Source organism: Phocoena phocoena, chromosome 13 (genome assembly GCF_963924675.1).
Source record: "Phocoena phocoena chromosome 13, mPhoPho1.1, whole genome shotgun sequence".
Classification (NCBI taxonomy): domain Eukaryota; kingdom Metazoa; phylum Chordata; class Mammalia; order Artiodactyla; family Phocoenidae; genus Phocoena; species Phocoena phocoena.
Window position 1 is genome coordinate 59,521,568 of NC_089231.1, and position 18,392 is coordinate 59,539,959.

Here is an 18,392-nt window from a genome sequence, read left to right on the forward strand (position 1 = left end):
AAGAAAATTGAAATCATATCAAGTATCTTTTCTGACCACAACGCTATACTAGACATCAATTACAAGAAAAACACTGTAAAAAATGCAAACACATTGAGGCTAAACAATACACTACTAAATAACCAAGAGATCACTGCAGAAATCAAAGAGCAAATTTAAAAATACCTAGAAACAAATGATAATGAAAACACGACCACCCAAAACCTGTGGGATGCAGCAAAAGCAGTTCTAAGAGGAAAGTTTTTAGCAATACAATCCTACCTCAAGAAACAAGAAACGTCTCAAATAAACAACCTAACCCTACACCTAAAGCAATTAGAGAAAGAAGAACAAAAGAAACCCAAAGTTAGCAGAAGGAAAGAAATCATAAAGATCAGATCAGATCAGAAATAAACGAAGAGGAAATGAAGGAAAAAATCGCAAAGATCACAAAATCTAAAAGCTGGTTCTTTGAGAAGATAAACAAAATTGATAAACCATTAACCAGAGTCATCAAGAAAAAAAGGGAAAAGACTCAGATCAACAGAATTAGAAATGAAGAAGGAGAAGTAACAACTGACACTTCAGAAACACAAAGGATCATGAGAGATTGCTACAAGCAACTATATGCCTATAAAATGGACGACCTGAAAGAAATGGACAAATTCTTAGAAAAGCACAACCTTTCGAGACTGAACCAGGAAGAAATAGAAACTATAAACAGACCAATCACAAGCACTAAATTGAAACTGTGATTAAAAATCTTCCAACAAACAAAAGCCCAGGACCAGATGGCTTCACAGGAGAATTCTATCAAACATTTAGAGAAGAGCTAACACTTTTCCTTCTCAAAATCTTCCAAAATATAGCAGAGGGAGGAGCACTCCCAAACTCATTCTATGAGGCCACCATCACCCTGATACCAAAACCAGACAAAGATGTCACAAAAAAACAAAACTATAGGCCAGTATCACTGATGAATGTAAATGCAAAAATCCTCAACAAAATACTAGCAAACAGAATCCAACAGCACATTGAAAAGGTCATACACATGATCAAGTGGGGTTTATCCCAGGAATGCAAGGATTCTTCAATATATGCAAATCAATCAATGTGATACAACATATTAACAAATTGAAGGATAAAAACCATATGATCTTCTCAATAGATGCAGAAAGAGCTTTCGACAAAATTCAACACCCATTTATGATAAAAACCCTCCAGAAAGTGGGCATAGAGGGAACTTACCTCAACATAATAAAGGCCATATATGACAAACCCCCAGCCAATATTGTTCTCAATGGTGAAAAACTGAAAGCATTTCCTCTAAGACCAGGAACAAGACAAGATTGCCCAGTCTCACCACTCTTATTCAACATAGTTTTGGAAGTTTTAGCCACAGCAATCAGAAGAGAAAAAGAAATAAAAGGAGTCCAAATCAGAAAGGAAGAAGTAAAACTGTCACTATTTGCAGATGACATGAAACTATGCGTAGAGAATCCTAAAGATGCTACCAGAAAACTGCTAGAGCTCATCAGTGAATTTGGTAAAGTTGCAAGATACAAAATTAATGCACAGAAATCTCCTGAATTCCTATACACTAATGATGAAAAATTTGAAAGAGAAATTAAGGAAACACTCCCATTTACCACTGCAACAAAAAGAATTAAATACCTAGGAATAAACCTACGTAAGGAGACAAAAGACCTGTATGCAGAAAAGTATGAAACACTGATGACAGAAATTAAAGATGATACAAATAGGTGGAGAGATATACCATATTCTTGGATTGGAAGAGTCAACATTGTGAAAATGACTATACCCCCCAAAGCAATCTACAGATTCAGTGCAATCCCTATCAAACAACCAATGGCATTTTTCACAGAACTAGAACAAAAAATTTCACAATTTGTATGGAAACACAAAAGATCCCGAATAGCTAAAGCAATCTTGAGAAAGAAAAACAGAGCTGGAGGAATCAGGCTCCTGGACTTCAGACTATACTACAAAGCTACAGTAATCAAGACAGTATGGTACTGGTGCAAAAACAGAAATATAGATCAATGGAACAGTATAGAAAGCCCAGAGATAAACCCATGCACCTATGGTCACTTTATCTTTGATAAAGGAGGCAAGAATATACAATGGAGAAAAGCCTCTTCAATAATTGTTTCTGGGAGAACTGGACAGCTACATGTAAAAGAATGAAATTAGAACACTCCCTAACACTATACACAAAGATAAACTCAAAATGGATTAAAGACATAAATGTAAGGCCAGATATTATAAAACTCTTAGAGGAAAACATAGGCAGAACACTCTATGGCATAAATCACAGCAAGATCCTTTTTGACCCACCTCCTAGAGAAATGGAAAGAAAAACAAAAATAAACAAATGGGACATAATGAAACTTAAAAGGTTTTGCACGGCATAAATGAGACACAAAAGCAACCGTCAGAATGGGAGAAAATGTTTGCAAATGAAGCAACTGACAAAGGATTAATCTCCAAAATATACAAGCAGCTCATGCAGCTCAATATCAAAAAAAGAAAAAACCCAATCCAAAAACGGGCAGAAGACCTAAATAGACATTTCTCCAAAGATGATATACAAATTGCCAGTAAACACGTGAAAGGATGCTCAACATCACTAATCATTAGAGAAGTGAAAATCAAAGCTACAATGAGGTATCACCTCACACCAGTCAGAATGGCCATCATCAAAAAGTCTACAAACAGTAAATGCTGGAGAGCGTGTGGAGAAAAGGGAAACCTCTTGCACTGTTGTTGGGAATGTAAATTGATACAGCCACTATGGAGAAGAGTGTGGAGGTTCCTCAAAAAACTAAAAGTAGAACCACCATATGATCCAGCAATCCTACTACTGGGTATATACCCTGAGAAAACCATAATTCAAAAAGAGTCATGTACTACAATGTTCATTGCAGCTCTATTTACAATAGTCAGGACATGAAAGCAACCTAAGTGTCCATTCACAGATGGATAAAGAAGATGTGGCACAAATATACAGTGGAATATTACTCAGCCATCAAAAGAAACGAAACTGAGTTATTTGTAGTGAGGTGGATGCACCTAGAGACTGTCATACAGAGTAAAGTAAGTCAGAAAGAGAAAAACAAATACCGTATGCTAACACATATGTATGGAATCTAAAAAAAATAAAGGTTCTGAAGAACGTAGGAGCAGGACAGGTATAAAGATGCAGACATAGAGAATGGACTTGAGGGTACGGGGAGCGGGAAGGGTAAGCTGAGACAAAGTGAGAGAGTGGCATGGACATATATACACTACCAAATGTACAATAGCTAGCTAGTGGGAAGCAGCTGCATAGCACAGGGAGATGAGCTCGGTGCTATCCCACCTAGAGGGGTGGGATAGGGAGGGTGGGAGGGAGACACAAGAGGGAGGAGATATGGAGATATATATATACGTATAGCTGATTCACTCTGTGATACAGCAAAAACTAGCACACCGTTATAAAGCAATTATACTCCAATTAAAATGTTTAAAAAAAAAAAGAAAAAAAAGTAGTTTAGAGAAGAAGGTGTAGGCAAGTCTTAAGCGCGGAGCTCAGAAGTTTGAACTTTGTCCCGTAGGCATTTGTATCCCATTGAAGTTTTTCATAAGGCCAGTCCTTATGCTAATTATACTGCATCCTCACTGCTGGGTTGGGTCTCCCCTTACCACCGGACTGCTACCTTCCCCCCGGCAGGTACTGTGTTTGAATCACCACATGAGACCCCAGCCCAGAGTATAGTGCTTGGCACACAAGAGACATGCAGTGAAGATGCTGTGAATGAGGGAATTCATAAATTTGGAGAAGCAGTTATGTTGTCACAGGTTAGATCTGCCTTCTCTACCTCTTCTCTGGAGCTCTCAGGATGGAGTTCAAAGTATGCAGCTAAGCGCCTAGCAGTGACATTGAATTCCCCCGACAGCAGGTGCTGGTGGACGTGGTCTTGTCTCTTGACTCAGAGGAACCTCATGAGGGAAGCCCATGAGAGGGTTAACAGCAGACCCGCTGCCTGACTCTGATGGTGCCATGCGCGGCGGTGATTAATATATACAGCAAACGTTTTCTTGCCAAAGCATAGTTGACTCAATCTAAATATTCTTTCAGAGAGGTCTCCTTAATTATAATGACATGCTATAAATATAAGAAGAATGTCAGTTATCAGTTGGTATAATAACAGTGTTAGTGTTCATGCACATAAATTATCAGTAACTTTAACCTATCTGAAAGCAAGAAAAGTGCTCAGTTTTGCAATTTAAAACTTTTGAATATGCCACATTTAAAAATTATGCCTTTACAAGGAGGAGAAATTAGTAATCACCCCCAAAATGCATGTTCCTGAAGAGTTGATGAACTACTTAGAGTGAATTTTTTTTTTTTTTTTTTTTTTTTTTACGGTACGTGGGCCTCTCACTGTTGTGGCCTCTCCCGTTGCAGAGCACAGGCTCTGACGCACAGGCTCAGCGGCCATGGCTCACAGGTCCAGCCGCTCCGCGGCACGTGGGATCTTCCCAGACTGGGGCACGAACCCGTGTCCCCTGCATCGGCAGGCGGACTCCCAACCACTGCGCCACCAGGGAAGCCCTAGAGTGAAATTTTTTAAAACATCATTTGAAAGGGCAAAATTTAAAGACACCTATGTTATATTTATTTTCACACAATCCAGGGTGATTTGAACACCTGTCACGTGGCAAACATAAAGCTTCCAGAATTGCACTGTGTCCAAAATGGAAACTCCTAGTCATTCAGAGCAATTTAAATTTAAATTTTAGTTAATTAAAATAAAATGATTCACAGACATAGAAGAGATACTTATGGTTACCAAAGGGGGAAGGGAGGGAGGGATAAATCAGGAGTTTAGGATGAACATATACACACTACTATATATAAAATAGATAACCCACAAGGACCTACTGTATAGCACAGGGAAGTATACTCAGTATCTTGTAATAACCTATAATGGAAAAGAATCTGGAAAACAATATGCGTATATGTATGTATAATTATACAATCACTTTGCTGTATACCTGAAACTAACACAACATTGTAAATCAAGTAACTTCAATTTTTTTAATGATTTTTTAAAATAATAATAAAATGAAGTAAATTTTTCAGTTCTGCCATCTTACCGGCCATGTTTCTAGTGCTCTGTGGCCACTTGTGGTTAGGGGCCACCACACTGAATAGTGCAGAATAGAACATTCCCATCCTGACAGTCCTATTGGACAGCATTGCTCTAAAGAAAAAAGTAAATAGGACATATTGCAAACACCACAGTCACAGCATTAAGGGCTACTGACACGCATCTAGGATTTATTTTTGGAGAGGTATCTTTGCCCACATTAAGGAAAACGCTTAAAAGTGCCCTTGTTACCAGCATACGATAATCCTATTCAGGGCAAAATCAGACTCTGGCCCCTGGATGAGAGATGAGGCCTTCCCCTTGTCAGGTCCTTATCTGTTTGAGCTGATTGTCTATTTTGTTATTTTGTTTTAAGCCAGCTGTAATACAGTTTTCCAACAAGACACTTTGAAAGCAAACAACTTCAAGGTATTAGCTTAAACCTGAACTCATTCTTTATGTTCTAATCTACTGGCTTGCAGTTCCTCTGTCTATAAAAGTAATAACTCCTCACAGTTTTGGCTGAGTTCCTGTGCCCGTTCGCTGGATCCAGGATTTGAAGAGTCTAGGGGAGCAGGACAGCTTATCACAAAGCGTCTGACAGTGCATACATCAGGAGGGCTTACTGGATAAAGATGCAGTCTCGGCCGATCTGCCTCAGGTATTTCATCACATCCGTCTTCTCTTACAGATCACCTACAAGGCAGTCAGTTCCTTTGACCCAGAAATAGATCTATCCAATCAAAGTGGAAGAGTTTCAAAGCTGGGAAATGAAACCCACTTTCTGTTTTTCGGACTGTATCCAGGGACCACATACTCCTTCACCATCCGAGCTAGCACGGCTAAGGGTTTTGGACCCCCGGCAACAAATCAGTTCACCACCAAAATATCAGGTATCGTACCTTCATGAGCTGGGCCCGTCTTATATCAGAAGTAGCATTTGGGTACTTTCTCATTCCCATTGTCAAGTCTGCAGAGCTCACCCAAACGTACACGTAAATTCATATTTTTGTAAGTATGAAAATCGGACTTATGGAATTCAATGAAACGCTGCAAATGTTTATCATTTGGGAGCCTCGGATCGTCGTCCTGCGTCAGGAGGTAGGCACTGTTTTAAGAGTGTGTGTCGGAGAACTCAGACATGAGCGGGAGATGCTGTTCCCAGCACTCTCAGCCCTTCGCAGTCCCACGTTCCCAGAGCAGCAGTGTCGGGAAAGTCTCCATAGCGAGGTCTCTCACAAGGGAGTGCTCAGCAGAAAGGCAGCGTTATGTGGAGTCCCTTCCAGAAGGCTCAGCCTTCCGTGGAACCTTCACTGTTAGTAGTTTCACGTCCTCAAGAGAGAGGCTACTACAGAGGGGGGGCACCAAGCACTTACATCCGCCAGCTTGTTTCTTGTAGAGACTCAATTACACCATCCAACAAAGGACATAATTTGGGAAATATTTCTGGGCATGTGCAACTGTGCAGAAAATGTCTTTGTGCTTCAGACTAGAGGAAATGGAGTTGCCATCTGGTGTGGGATATGCAGCAGCAATAAACAGTTCCAGGGGACGTCTTTCCTTTTCCATGTTTTCCCCTTTGGATCCGAGTAGGGCAGTATTTGAGTTTGGGCTGTGACTGTTTTGGTTGGGGGTAGAAGAGCAGGAGGCAGGTGATAGAGTAACTTCTCATCAGTCAGGGTCAGCTAAGTAATACTTAGCCTGATTTTTATATCTGTTGTCCCTCATCCCTAGTTCTGCGAGAGATTTTCTTTAGGACGGAAGGAAGGGAAGGAAATACAGCACAAGTACTCTAAGACTTCTACTAGGTTTTGAGGGAGGAGTGAGGTTTGGGATTTTGTTTTTAAGCAATTATAACTTAAGGGATAACTTTGCATTGTGTGAGAGTTAATTTATGAGCACAAACTTAACTTGAAATTTAATAGACACTGGATGTTTGATATAAGACATTAGCTTGTAAAAACAACATGGAGAGTTGGAAAAGAGGAAGGATACTTCAGAGGTTAGGAAAATGACATAAGTTGTACAGATGCCTGAGTAGAAAGACCACTGGGCCTGGAATCAGAAAATATGAGTTCTAGTTATAATTTTTCCCAGTGCTTTTTCTCTGATCTTGATCAAGTGAATTTACCCCTGGATGTAAATTAAGATGATATTATCTGTTTAAAGAGGTAATGTGTGCCAGTGTACATACCTCCAAGCCCCTTTTTTGGTAATTTCTCCCTATGGAAGCCATATTTCAACGATTATTATCTTAAAGAGGCTATTCTTTTAGAAAAAATCATTCATTTTTACCATTTGTATTAGATAAAAATTCTGGTTGGTGTGAGTCTGGCCGCTCCTAGCCCGCCAAGTTCAACAGTTCTATCCCGAAGCAAAGCCAGCTGACATTTTAGTTAGCCTGCAAAGGCTCATCAAGAATAACTATTTGATTTTTATGGTTCAAAGAAATTACGGATTCTGGGCCCCTATTTTCTACTTCCATGGACCTCAGAGAACTACTCTCTATCCAAAATGTAGCTCTGTGTTATGAACTGGAGTTAATTTTTAACAGAATTAGAGCTAATTTTAATGCTGAGAAGATCCATTGAATGGACCTGAGCTATAACCCATGTCTTTTACATAAAAGCTTCTTGTATGTAAGAGATTTAAAAAAGCGATACTCGCCAAACTGGCCTCTACTGTCCTCATCAGGGACCCGACCTGAGGGCCGTACAAAGGCCGGTGCCTCTGTGGCCAGGGTCACAGCCTTCGTGCGGCGATGTCTCTTGTGCACTGTGATGACAGAATTACCGAAGAGCTGTTATCTTCTAGTAACAAGCTGAACAATCTAGAAAGCAAAGACTGCCAGGAAATGGCCTTGGAAATGGGATCCGCCCTGGGAAGAGGGCTGACATTTGTAGAACTAGATTTGCCCGTCTCTCTTTATCTATTATCTCTTTGAATTCCTGTAATAACCCTGGAGGGTAATTTCTCCTATTTTGATAGATGAGTTAACTGAAGCTTCAGAGATAATTACTGTGCCTAAGCTCTCATGCTGGTCGAAACAAAAGGCAACAGAAAGTCAAACCCAAGCCTTTCTCACTTCAACTCAGTATCTTTTCCTCGGTTGTGCTTTCCCAGAGAGCCCACCGGTGCCTCACTAGGTCCAGCCAGGCCCTCTGACTCCTGAGGACCTCTTCAAATCTCTGGATGGATATTTGGTACACAATAAACCTTGACTTAGATGGGAGAACTGAAATGATCAGTTTTATGATCCTAGTAATTATTTTTTAAATTTGCATTTAATATTTTAAGAAAAGCATATGTACAGAAAAGTACACAAATTAAATTTATTTTACAATTTAATTACAGTGATGTACATGTATGGATGGATGTAATGGCTACACCCATTTAGCGAGAATCCGAATCGAGAAACAGTATTACTAACACCTCCTAAGCCCCCCCTCGTGCCCCCTCCCAGGTTAAACTCAAGACCAAAGTCAACACATGATGGTTTTAACAGCTGTCCCTGATGTTCAGGGTTGGGTAGATACGTAAAGGCTGTTTGTGGTTGGTTCACAGGGGCAATTTAAACTAAGTGAGCTGTGTTTTTAATGCTCATTGTAAATGAAAGGAAACGGAAAAGACAAACCAGAAATCATGAGTCTCCTATCTCATACATCTTCCCCAGCACCCTCCATGCCTGCTTATGAACTTGAGACGCCCTTGAATCAAACCGACAACACGGTGACGGTCCTGCTGAAGCCTGCACACAGCCGAGGCGCACCTGTCAGGTACCAAGCGGAGAAGGGGTGGTTTTAGGTGAAAACTGAAGTCATCTCACATGTGTTTTCTGGGGATTTGCTACAGGCCTCAGTCAACATGTAAACCCATATCCTTATGAACTCTAAGTAAAAGAAAGGACTGAGGGGAAGGATAGGGTTTTGATGTGGGGTGATCAAGTATTGTGTAAAGAGTTTGATTCTGATGCAAGTGGGTTGTTCTTTGATGATAAGGAACAAAAACCCCAGTCCTTATACAATTACTCAGCCATAAAAAGAAACGAAATTGAGCTATTTGTAATGAGGTGGATAGACCTAGAGTCTGTCATACAGAGTGAAGTAAGTCAGAAAGAGAAAGACAAATACCGTATGCTAACACATATATATGGAATTTAAGAAAAAAATAATGTCATGAAGAACCTAGGAGTAAGACAGGAATAAAGACACAGACCTACTAGAAAATGGACTTGAGGATATGGGGAGGGGGAAGGGTAAGCTGTGACAAAGCGAGAGAGAGGCACGGACATATATACACTACCGAACGTAAGGTAGATAGCTAGTGGGAAGCAGCCGCATAGCACAGGGAGGTCAGCTCGGTGCTTTGTGACCGCCTGGAGGGGTGGGATAGGGAGGGTGGGAGGGAGGGAGACGCAAGAGGGAAGAGATATGGGAACATATGTATATGTATAACTGATTCACTTTGTTATAAAGCAGAAACTAACACACCATTGTAGAGCAATTATACTCCAATAAAGATGTAAAAAAAAAAAAACCCCAGTCCTTTCGGAGGTGGCTTTCCTCCTAAAAGGTAATTGCTCCCTGTAATTTAGTTACCCAAGGTCAGGTGAGCCCTATTCCTTAAATGGACTTTCATGGAGTGCTTTTGTTTTTGTTTACAGGGAGTTTTAAGTCCTTAACCTTCAGTAAACTGGCTAATCTCTCAATTGAATATGTGGTGTATAACTGTTTTTTTTAAAGAAACAGGTGATTGGAAAGATGATTGTGAAGTCTTTATTTGAACAGATTTAAGTTTATTACCATGATGTAGGCCTCATTTCTCATCGTGTGATGATTTATATAGCTAAGAAATTACAAAGTATAACTTTTACCGTGAATGAATGAAATAAATTTATTCTTCCTAGGAAGGAGCAAAGGAATGCCTGAATAACTCTTGAGTATGAACTTGTCATAAGCTCATTAATCTATATAAATGAAATTTCTACTTGTTTCAGAGGGATTCAGATATTTTGTACTAACAGAGTAGATTCCCTTGAAAATAACCTATTCCTTTGAATAGCGTTCTCCAAGGAAACATTTACATTCACAATTAAGGCTACAGGGCCGGGGGTGGGGTTCCTTTCCCTGTGCCTTTTGTAGAATTTTATTGCATTAACCTTTTGAAACCTGGCCTCTCTTTGATCACGTTTTCACTACAGTATCCAAGGCGGATCCATTGGGCTTCTTTCTGCCTGATAAGATATGTAAGTTTCAGTTCACAGACTCAAGATGAAAAACAGACAAGCATTAGTTGATAGAGAATTCACATTAGGGTAGAATCACAGAAACTTTTATTTGAAAACCCTGCAAAATGATATGAAACAAGTTTTAGTTTGCTGACTTACTCAAAGTAGTAGCCCATGTAAGGGATTTCAGATCGCCACTCATAGGTGCAGTAAGTGAGAACACTGAAATATGTAAAAGCTCTGTTTCTGCAAGAAAAGCGATGCCACTGACACTGCCCAGGCCCTTTGGGTTGATTTGTTTGGCACTGAGGGGTTGCACGAACTGAATGACCCCAGGCTCACCCTCATTGGATGGCTTTCCAAGACCCAAGCATACCTATGGCCGCGGGTCAGACTTTTTTACTCCAGAAAGCTGAATTATTATTAAATGAAAATTGACGCTCTGACCGTGGCCTTGAGAACATCATTTGTTTCTGACCAGTTTGAGTTGCCCAGACTCAGCAAAACAGGCCGTTAGGACAAGGAGTCCAGGTTCTACCGCGGAGGCATCTCGATGAAATGAGAGGGTAGAGGTCATTCACTTTCAGAGCCTCCAAACTGAAGGAAGCTGAAACCCTAACCATTTCTCCAACACTCTACTTTATTCTCATAAAAACTCCTTTCACACATTTTCTATTCTTGTTGCTTCTTTCCTTCTAACCCTTTCAGTTGGATTGCCATCCTCATCTTTGTATAGATCTTTCCAAGTCTAAGTTTTCAAATAACACTTCCTTGGGCAATCCATGTTAGTCCTGCCCCAGAAACCCTTTTCTTATCTTTTTAAAGTGTCAGTTGTGTCCCAAACGACTACCCATATTTTCCATCATCTGCCTTGCTAAGGCACGGTTTTGTTCTTTTCCTTTACACCTTTCTAGTTGTTTTTGGAGACTTTGAAGCCTTACTACTTAGTTAGTTGTAGACATCCTCAGGCTTTGTATTCTTATGTCTATAAAAATAGAAATTCAGATGCTGGTCAGGGTGTCTGAGACGCAGGTCTCACATCGTTTCAGCAGGCCCAGCTCTAACTCTGTGAAGATTCCAGTTTATCATGTCACGTGCTCTTTCACACCTGTCATGCTGCCTGATTTTCCAAGTTCAGCACTGCTTTGCTTTTATGAAACATCATCTTGTTACTGGCTAAGCATTCCTGGAATTGACTGGGGTCATTGTGCATTCTGCCTCTATGATGCCCTCTTCTACAATGTTAGCAGCTTGAAATGAACAAAATTTACTATCTATATCCATCGTGGAAATCTACAATGCTAGAATCAAGATCAATTCTTGTGGCAAACAGTTCAATAAGCATTACAGGGAAATCCACTACAGATGCCACCTTTACTGGAAGGATGCTTGTCTTAAAATGGGTAAATTTTATTGGCACAAATTTGAGAGAGGAAATTATCTCAAACTCACCTGTCAAAAATATTTTTTTTTGAGAAAAGTGAATATTCTCTTCAAAGGATTCATTATTATAGTACAGCATAATGCGACTGATTATCTATTGAGTAGATGGAAGACCAATATATCTAGAAAGACTAGTTTGGGAAAAAAATGTCCATAATACTCTCAGTCTAAATGGGGTATATGAAAATTTTCAATTTCATTTAATGTTTAGAGAAATAAGAACTCTGATTAGGGACTCATAGGGACCTAAAATATAAAGCCATAATGTAGATTGAAACATTTGAACACATCTGGAAATTTGCAAAATGCACATGTAATCAACTGCAATACAAGAAAGCTTCTCCCAAATGGTGAGATAAATACTCGAAGAAGAAATGGAAGTGAACATCTGTTGGCTTTCCTGGATTTTGCACAGAATTATGTGTTCAAAAATACTGTCATTGTGTGATTGCAAAAAACCCATTCTTTTGATTGATTTGATTTTTCTTTAATCCATATTCATTGGTGTTGAAAATTCAGTCATACTTCACTGAGGCACTTTACTAAGTGAGGTGCTTGTGTACTGATTCCACTACAAACACTCAGCTTGGTTAATGCGGATTCTTGAAATTGCACTAAACTCTCAGTGTAAATGATTGTTGTCTTTTTATCGATCAGCGCATCAGCTCTGTCACATAAAATTATTTAAATCCTGAGATGGCCGGGAAGAACACAAATTCCATCATTCCAGACAGTAAACTAGCACCTAGGACAGAATTTTAATGTCTGTTCATGGATTCAATTTTTTTTCTTTAATAAGACAGGGAAAAGCTTAATTTTCTTTTACTCATTTAGAATCACCTCATTTCTCTCTCGTCTTCTCCCCACTGTTTATTACATGCAGACAGAGTCCAACAGAGAAAACCCTAATAATTTGGCAGTAAAAGAGCAACTCTAAATAAAGAATGAGTTTTACACTAACTGTGGTGCTTTTCTTGCACTAACAAAAATTCTGTCTGTGATTTTACTCTTGTAATGTATGTCTTTATATATAATCTGCTGTGTGCAGTAACCCACATTAATGATGTTTTATACCTTCTAATGGGCTGTGGCTTGAGACTCAATCACGTTTTTGTAATTCAAATGACTCTCGTTTTTGTTCCTTAGGCATTGTTGCTTTAATTTGTTCATAAATGTTTTGCAGCTCGGTGTCTTCTTAATTAAAACTCAGTGCTTGAATATGTTAACTAATTAAATATTTTGATATTCATTTCAGTGGAATGTTCGAAGATTACCAAATCGTTCTTTGATTCATTCATTCAGGAGAAACTGTTGAGTGGGGAAAACATCTATTACAGTTGTGTGCCTACAGGGAGGGATGGAAGGAGGGCAGTAATCACAGCAACAACCAAAGCATTAACACCGAGGCTGAACCATGTGAATGTAATTTTAATTCATGGCAGCCACTTTGTTCTTCTAATAGTAAAGTAGTCCAGATTATTTCTTTTTAATTTTATTGAAATATGGTTGATTTCCAATATTGTGTTTAATTTCTGCTGTACAGCAAAGTGACTCAGTTATACATGTATATAATTTTTCATATTCTTTTCCATTATGGTTTATCTCAGTATTGAGATATAGTTATAGTATAGTTCCCTGTGCTATACAGTAGGACCTTATTTATTTATCCTGTATATAAGAGTTCGCATCTGCTAATCCCAACCTCCCAGTCCTTCCCTCCCCCTTGGCAACCACAAGTCTGTTCTCTATGTCTGTGAGTCTGTTTCTGTTTCATAGATATGTTCATTTGTGTCATATGTTAGATTCCACATATAAGTGATATTCACATGGTATTTGTCTTTCTCATTCTGATTTACTTCGCATAGTATGATAATCTCTCGGACCGTCCGTATTGCTGCAAATGGCATTATTTCATTCTTTTTTATGGCTGAGTAATATTCATATATATTATATATATATACACACACACCACATCCTCTTTATCCATTCATCTGTCGATGGACATTTAGGTTGTTTCCATGTCTTTAGCCCCAATTATTTTAATGCTGTGCATTGGCAGTCATTGGTGACTTATACTGTGGCTATCCTCTAAGTTGAATGCTTCCTCAACAGTTATGTTTAAAAAGCAATTTGTGAATAGTTTCTGTTGCTGAGAATCGGGGCCAAAATCTTAAAGTAAATAGGAACTTCACTACCTTATGAATGGGGAAGAGAGGAGGCATAAGGAATGGAAGACATATTTTGCCTAACTTTTTTCAACAATGTGTCCTAGGTAAGTAAGGTTTCAAATGAGATAGGAAATATTTCTTGTTAGTAAAAAACAATCATAAATGCTTTATTCATCCAAAACACCTCTGATTTAAAAACAAAAAGACTTGTATCATGTAACACCTGCAGTTTCATATATAAGTCAAGAATTTATTTTTATGTACTATGTCCAGATTTTTATTAAACTGATTTTGCCTTGAATTTTTTCTCATGGTAGACTGCAAATGTGTGCTATTCTCATTTACTCCTAACACTTTTTTCCTTATGCTGCTTTGTTTTACGTGGTAAAGTAGGAAACGTTCTGATATTAAAGCGTCATTGTTAACTTCAGTATTTCTTGAGTTATTCAAATTACTCATCAAATATTCTTTTGTAACAAATTAGACAGAAAACGAAAAAGGCATTAAAGGATGCTATTTTTCTCATTATACAGCTCTCTGTCTTTTGAAAAATCCACTCTTAGTCTTCGAAGAAGGTGAAGGACAAGTTTTCATTCCATTGAGGATAAACAGGCAGTAAAGCAATTGTATTTATTTTAAGAAAATGTGTTATATTTCTCACACACGTTCCATTTGATCCTGGAGCTGTATGGGAAACGAGCTTTATTCTCTTTGTGGGCCTGCACTCGCGGCCCCAAGCTGGGTATCACACAGCAGTTTTTGTTAAAGGGACTCCGCGTGAGAGTGCCAGGGAGTCTGTGACACTTGCCACCTCGGATGGGACAGTGAAACTAACTTTTGTCAGTAAAAGAAAGGAAAGAGATCATTATTACTAATGAAAGGTAGGAGATAATCATGCATTTTGTTCTAAGAAGTTTCCTATTTTAGGAATTACAATTGTTGGCATATGATTGACTATGGTCTAGAAGTTTGATGTTAGGAAGTATGGACCAGATTCTTTTTACATTTTTTTTAAAGCAGCAGCAATCTATATGATTGTCTCCCCTTTCTAAGTCCCAGGAAAGACATTATCACTGCGTTGTCACCACCTTCTTGGACACCCCTTTCTCTTCTGCTTCATGCAAGGAGCCTTTGAGCATTTCAGCATTATAGGGTTCTTGTGAGGATTAAATGAGGTACTATATTTCAAATAGTACTTCAAACCGTACTTCACACACACTAAATGCTACATAAGTGTTTCTTCTTGCTCTGGCACCCTTCAGGCTGTAGCAGTAGGTGGTTCTCATTGTTTCTTTTCACACGACCAGCCCTGGGCCTCTACCTTTTCCTTTGTTTGTCTCATTCTCTTCAAATCTGCTATCACGAAAAATCTAATTTGACATGAAAAATAAATTAAGAATTTAATAAGTGTGTCTATCAATAAAATCCTAAATAGAATTCCTATAAATTCTAATGTCTCTCCTGCATTTTAAATTCTGATTGCCTCTGGTTACCTGTTTATTTATGCATTTGCAAGTTTTGAGGAACTGATACTATAACTAGGTAATGAACTCTCCCCCAACCCCAGTTCTGTACAACAGCTCTTTAAAAAGGTTAGGTGTTTCCATGTTGACCCCTGAGTCGTTAGCTAATTATGGTCTTTATCAGCTGTAAACTTAAGTTTATGAATAAACTTAAGCATAAAACAAAAGGAAACCGATCTTCTGTTTAGAACCACTCTAAAAGTAAAGTTTGCAACGTGCCATACCAACGAGGAGTCCATGAGACAAGTAACTTGCTTGGCTCAGTGGGGTCTGTTGTTGTCTCCACTCTCGAAGGATCTGCTCCTCCTTTCACTTTCTTAAAAGAGAGGTATCTGTTATTCAAGTACCATTTTATGGTCATTCAATCATTCTGATTATATTAGAATTTATTCTCCAGATTCTAAAAATTGTCCTTTTTTTTAATTTAATTTTATTTTATTTTTCTGTACAGCAGGTTCTTATTAATTATCTATTTTATACATATTAGCGTATACATGTCAATCCCAGTCTCCCAGTTCATCCCACCTCCACCCCACCCCCCTTTCCCCCCTTGGTGTCCATTGGTTTGTTCTCTACATCTGTGTCTCTATAAAAATTGCCCTTTAATCAGAATAGTTTTATCTATTAGTTTGATCTTGGCTCAGAGGAACCAGTTAAATAGCGATTTGCAAATATTTTATTATTTATCCATAAAAAAATTTATCTCTTTATATTACTTTCCTGCTGGATGAAAGAAAAAACTATAGTGTAAAACCTTAACAATGCAAAGTTTACCTTAAGATCCAAAGATTCTGTCATTTAAAAGTAGCTTCAGGGACTTCCCTGGTGGCATGGTGGTTAAGAATCCACCTGCCAATGCAGGGGACACGAGTTTGAGCCCTGGCCCAGAAAGATACCACATGCCATGGAGCAACTAAGCCCGTGCGCCACAACTACTGAGCCTGCACGCTAGTGCCAGCGAGCCACAACTACTGAGCTGGCGCTCCACAACTACTGAAGCCTGTGCGCCTAGAGCCCGTGTTCCACAACAGGAGAAGCCACCGCAATGAGAAGCACGTGCACCGCAATGAAGAGTAGCCCCTGCCCACCGCAACTAGAGAAAGCCAGAAAGCCTGCGTGCAGCAACGAAGACCCAACGCAGCCAAAAAAAAAAAAAAAAAAAAACTAGCTTCATTTTAAATTGACCTATTATAAATCAATGTATAATGTTCAGATGTACCCAGTACTTTGCTCTAAATTAATTGGAAACTACTGAATCTATCAGTAATGAATAAGCAATATCATTACGGCCTAAAAGATAAGACAGTATCAGGTGTCACGCGTGGTCTTTTGGATGGGCAGAATCAGTCTTCCATCCTGTGACATAGGCAGGAAACTCTTCTGATATTCAAATAATTACTCTGAATATGCATCACATGAATAGCGGACCTAACTTTCTAAAATGACTCCCATGATACAGGGAAAGAACATACTCTTTGGAGTAGATAAACCCAGTTTCAAATCCCAGCTCTCTCAACGACTATCTATGTGATGGTTACAAATCCCTTAACATCTCTGAGCCTCAGGCCACTCATCTTTCCAAAGCAAGGGATGACGCCATGTTAGCTCACGGAGCTGCTGTTGGGGTTACATTGACGCAGTAGACACTAGGTTCCAAGCACTGTGTGACTCCTTGGGGATCCAGAGGGGCCTGTCGTGGGCTCTGTTCTCCAGGGGGTTGCAGTCTCGACCCATGAGCCCAGCATGTGCTCTGGTCCCCTGTCTCGGGTGCTGAGGGGCCTGAGGGCGGGGCTGTACCTGGGGTGGGGGGTGTTGGGTAAGATTCCAGAGAGGAGCTGAGTCTTGACAGATGGATGTTGCCCACGGGATGTATGTCAGATGGAGACAGGAGGTTACATATGTGGCAGGGACTAAATACTGTGCAAGACAGATGCATCCCAGGAGGGCGGGGAGGACCAAGTTGGCCTGCTCTGGTGATGAGAAGTGTGATATAATTAGAGAGGGGTGGGATGGCGAGATGGGAGAAGCGAAAGGGAGATCAGGGGTAGATTGATTGATTGGGTGACCTTATGCTCCATACCAGAGGGTGGAGATGTATCCAATGGGCAGTGAGCAGCCATTCCAGGGATTTAGGTAAGGAAAAAATGTAGGGAAGATCAGCTGCAGCCGTGGAGGGTGGGTTAGTGGGACGGGGCATAGGACAGGTGTACAGGTGTTCCTTTTCATCCACCCAGTTAAGGTATCGCTAACCCTTAGGGAAGGGATCTTGTACATGTCAAATGCTAATTTTCATTAGAAACGGGGCTTAGGGGAACCAGAAACATTTAGTTCTTTTAGAAGAAAAAGAATGTATCGCCTAATCAAAGTGATTGGTGATGTTAACTGTTTAAAGTATTGTTAAAGTGCATACTAGGACACTCAAAATTGAAAAACTAGCTCAGCCATGACTCTCTGGTAATTTACTGGAAATTTCTAATCATGTGAATATTTTTAATTTATTTATTTATTTTTGCTGTGTTGGGTCTTTGTTTCTGTGCGAGGGCTTTCTCTAGTTGTGGCAAGCGGGGGCCACTCTTCATCGTGGTGCGCGGACCTCTCACTGTTGTGGCCTCTCCCGTTGCGGAGCACAGGCTCCAGACGCGCAGGCTCAGCAGTTGTGGCTCACGGGCCCAGTTGCTCCGCGGCATGTGGGATCCTCCCAGACCAGGGCTCGAACCCTTGTCCCCTGCATTAGCAGGCAGATTCTCAACCACTGCGCCACCAGGGAAGCCCCATGTGAATATTTGTAAATCCCGGTTTTCATAAGTGGTAAAGAGGTGACGTTGTTAGTCCTTCTTGCTCAGAAGAACCTTCTGGACCTTTGTCTTTTTGCTTCTCTCTACCTTCCTTTTACTGG

General features: G+C 39.8%; 1 protein-coding gene across 1 annotated transcript in view; it reads left to right on the plus strand.

Annotated features, from left to right (window-relative positions):
* The window catches only part of PTPRM (protein tyrosine phosphatase receptor type M), a 570,916-nt gene that overhangs the window by 270,375 nt on the left and 282,149 nt on the right, over positions 1–18,392 (plus strand). Inside the window, exons 10-11 of the mRNA XM_065889474.1 lie at positions 5,827–6,028; positions 8,809–8,911. Of these exons, the coding sequence (XP_065745546.1) occupies positions 5,827–6,028; positions 8,809–8,911 (305 nt within the window). The remainder of the gene's footprint in view (positions 1–5,826; positions 6,029–8,808; positions 8,912–18,392) is intronic.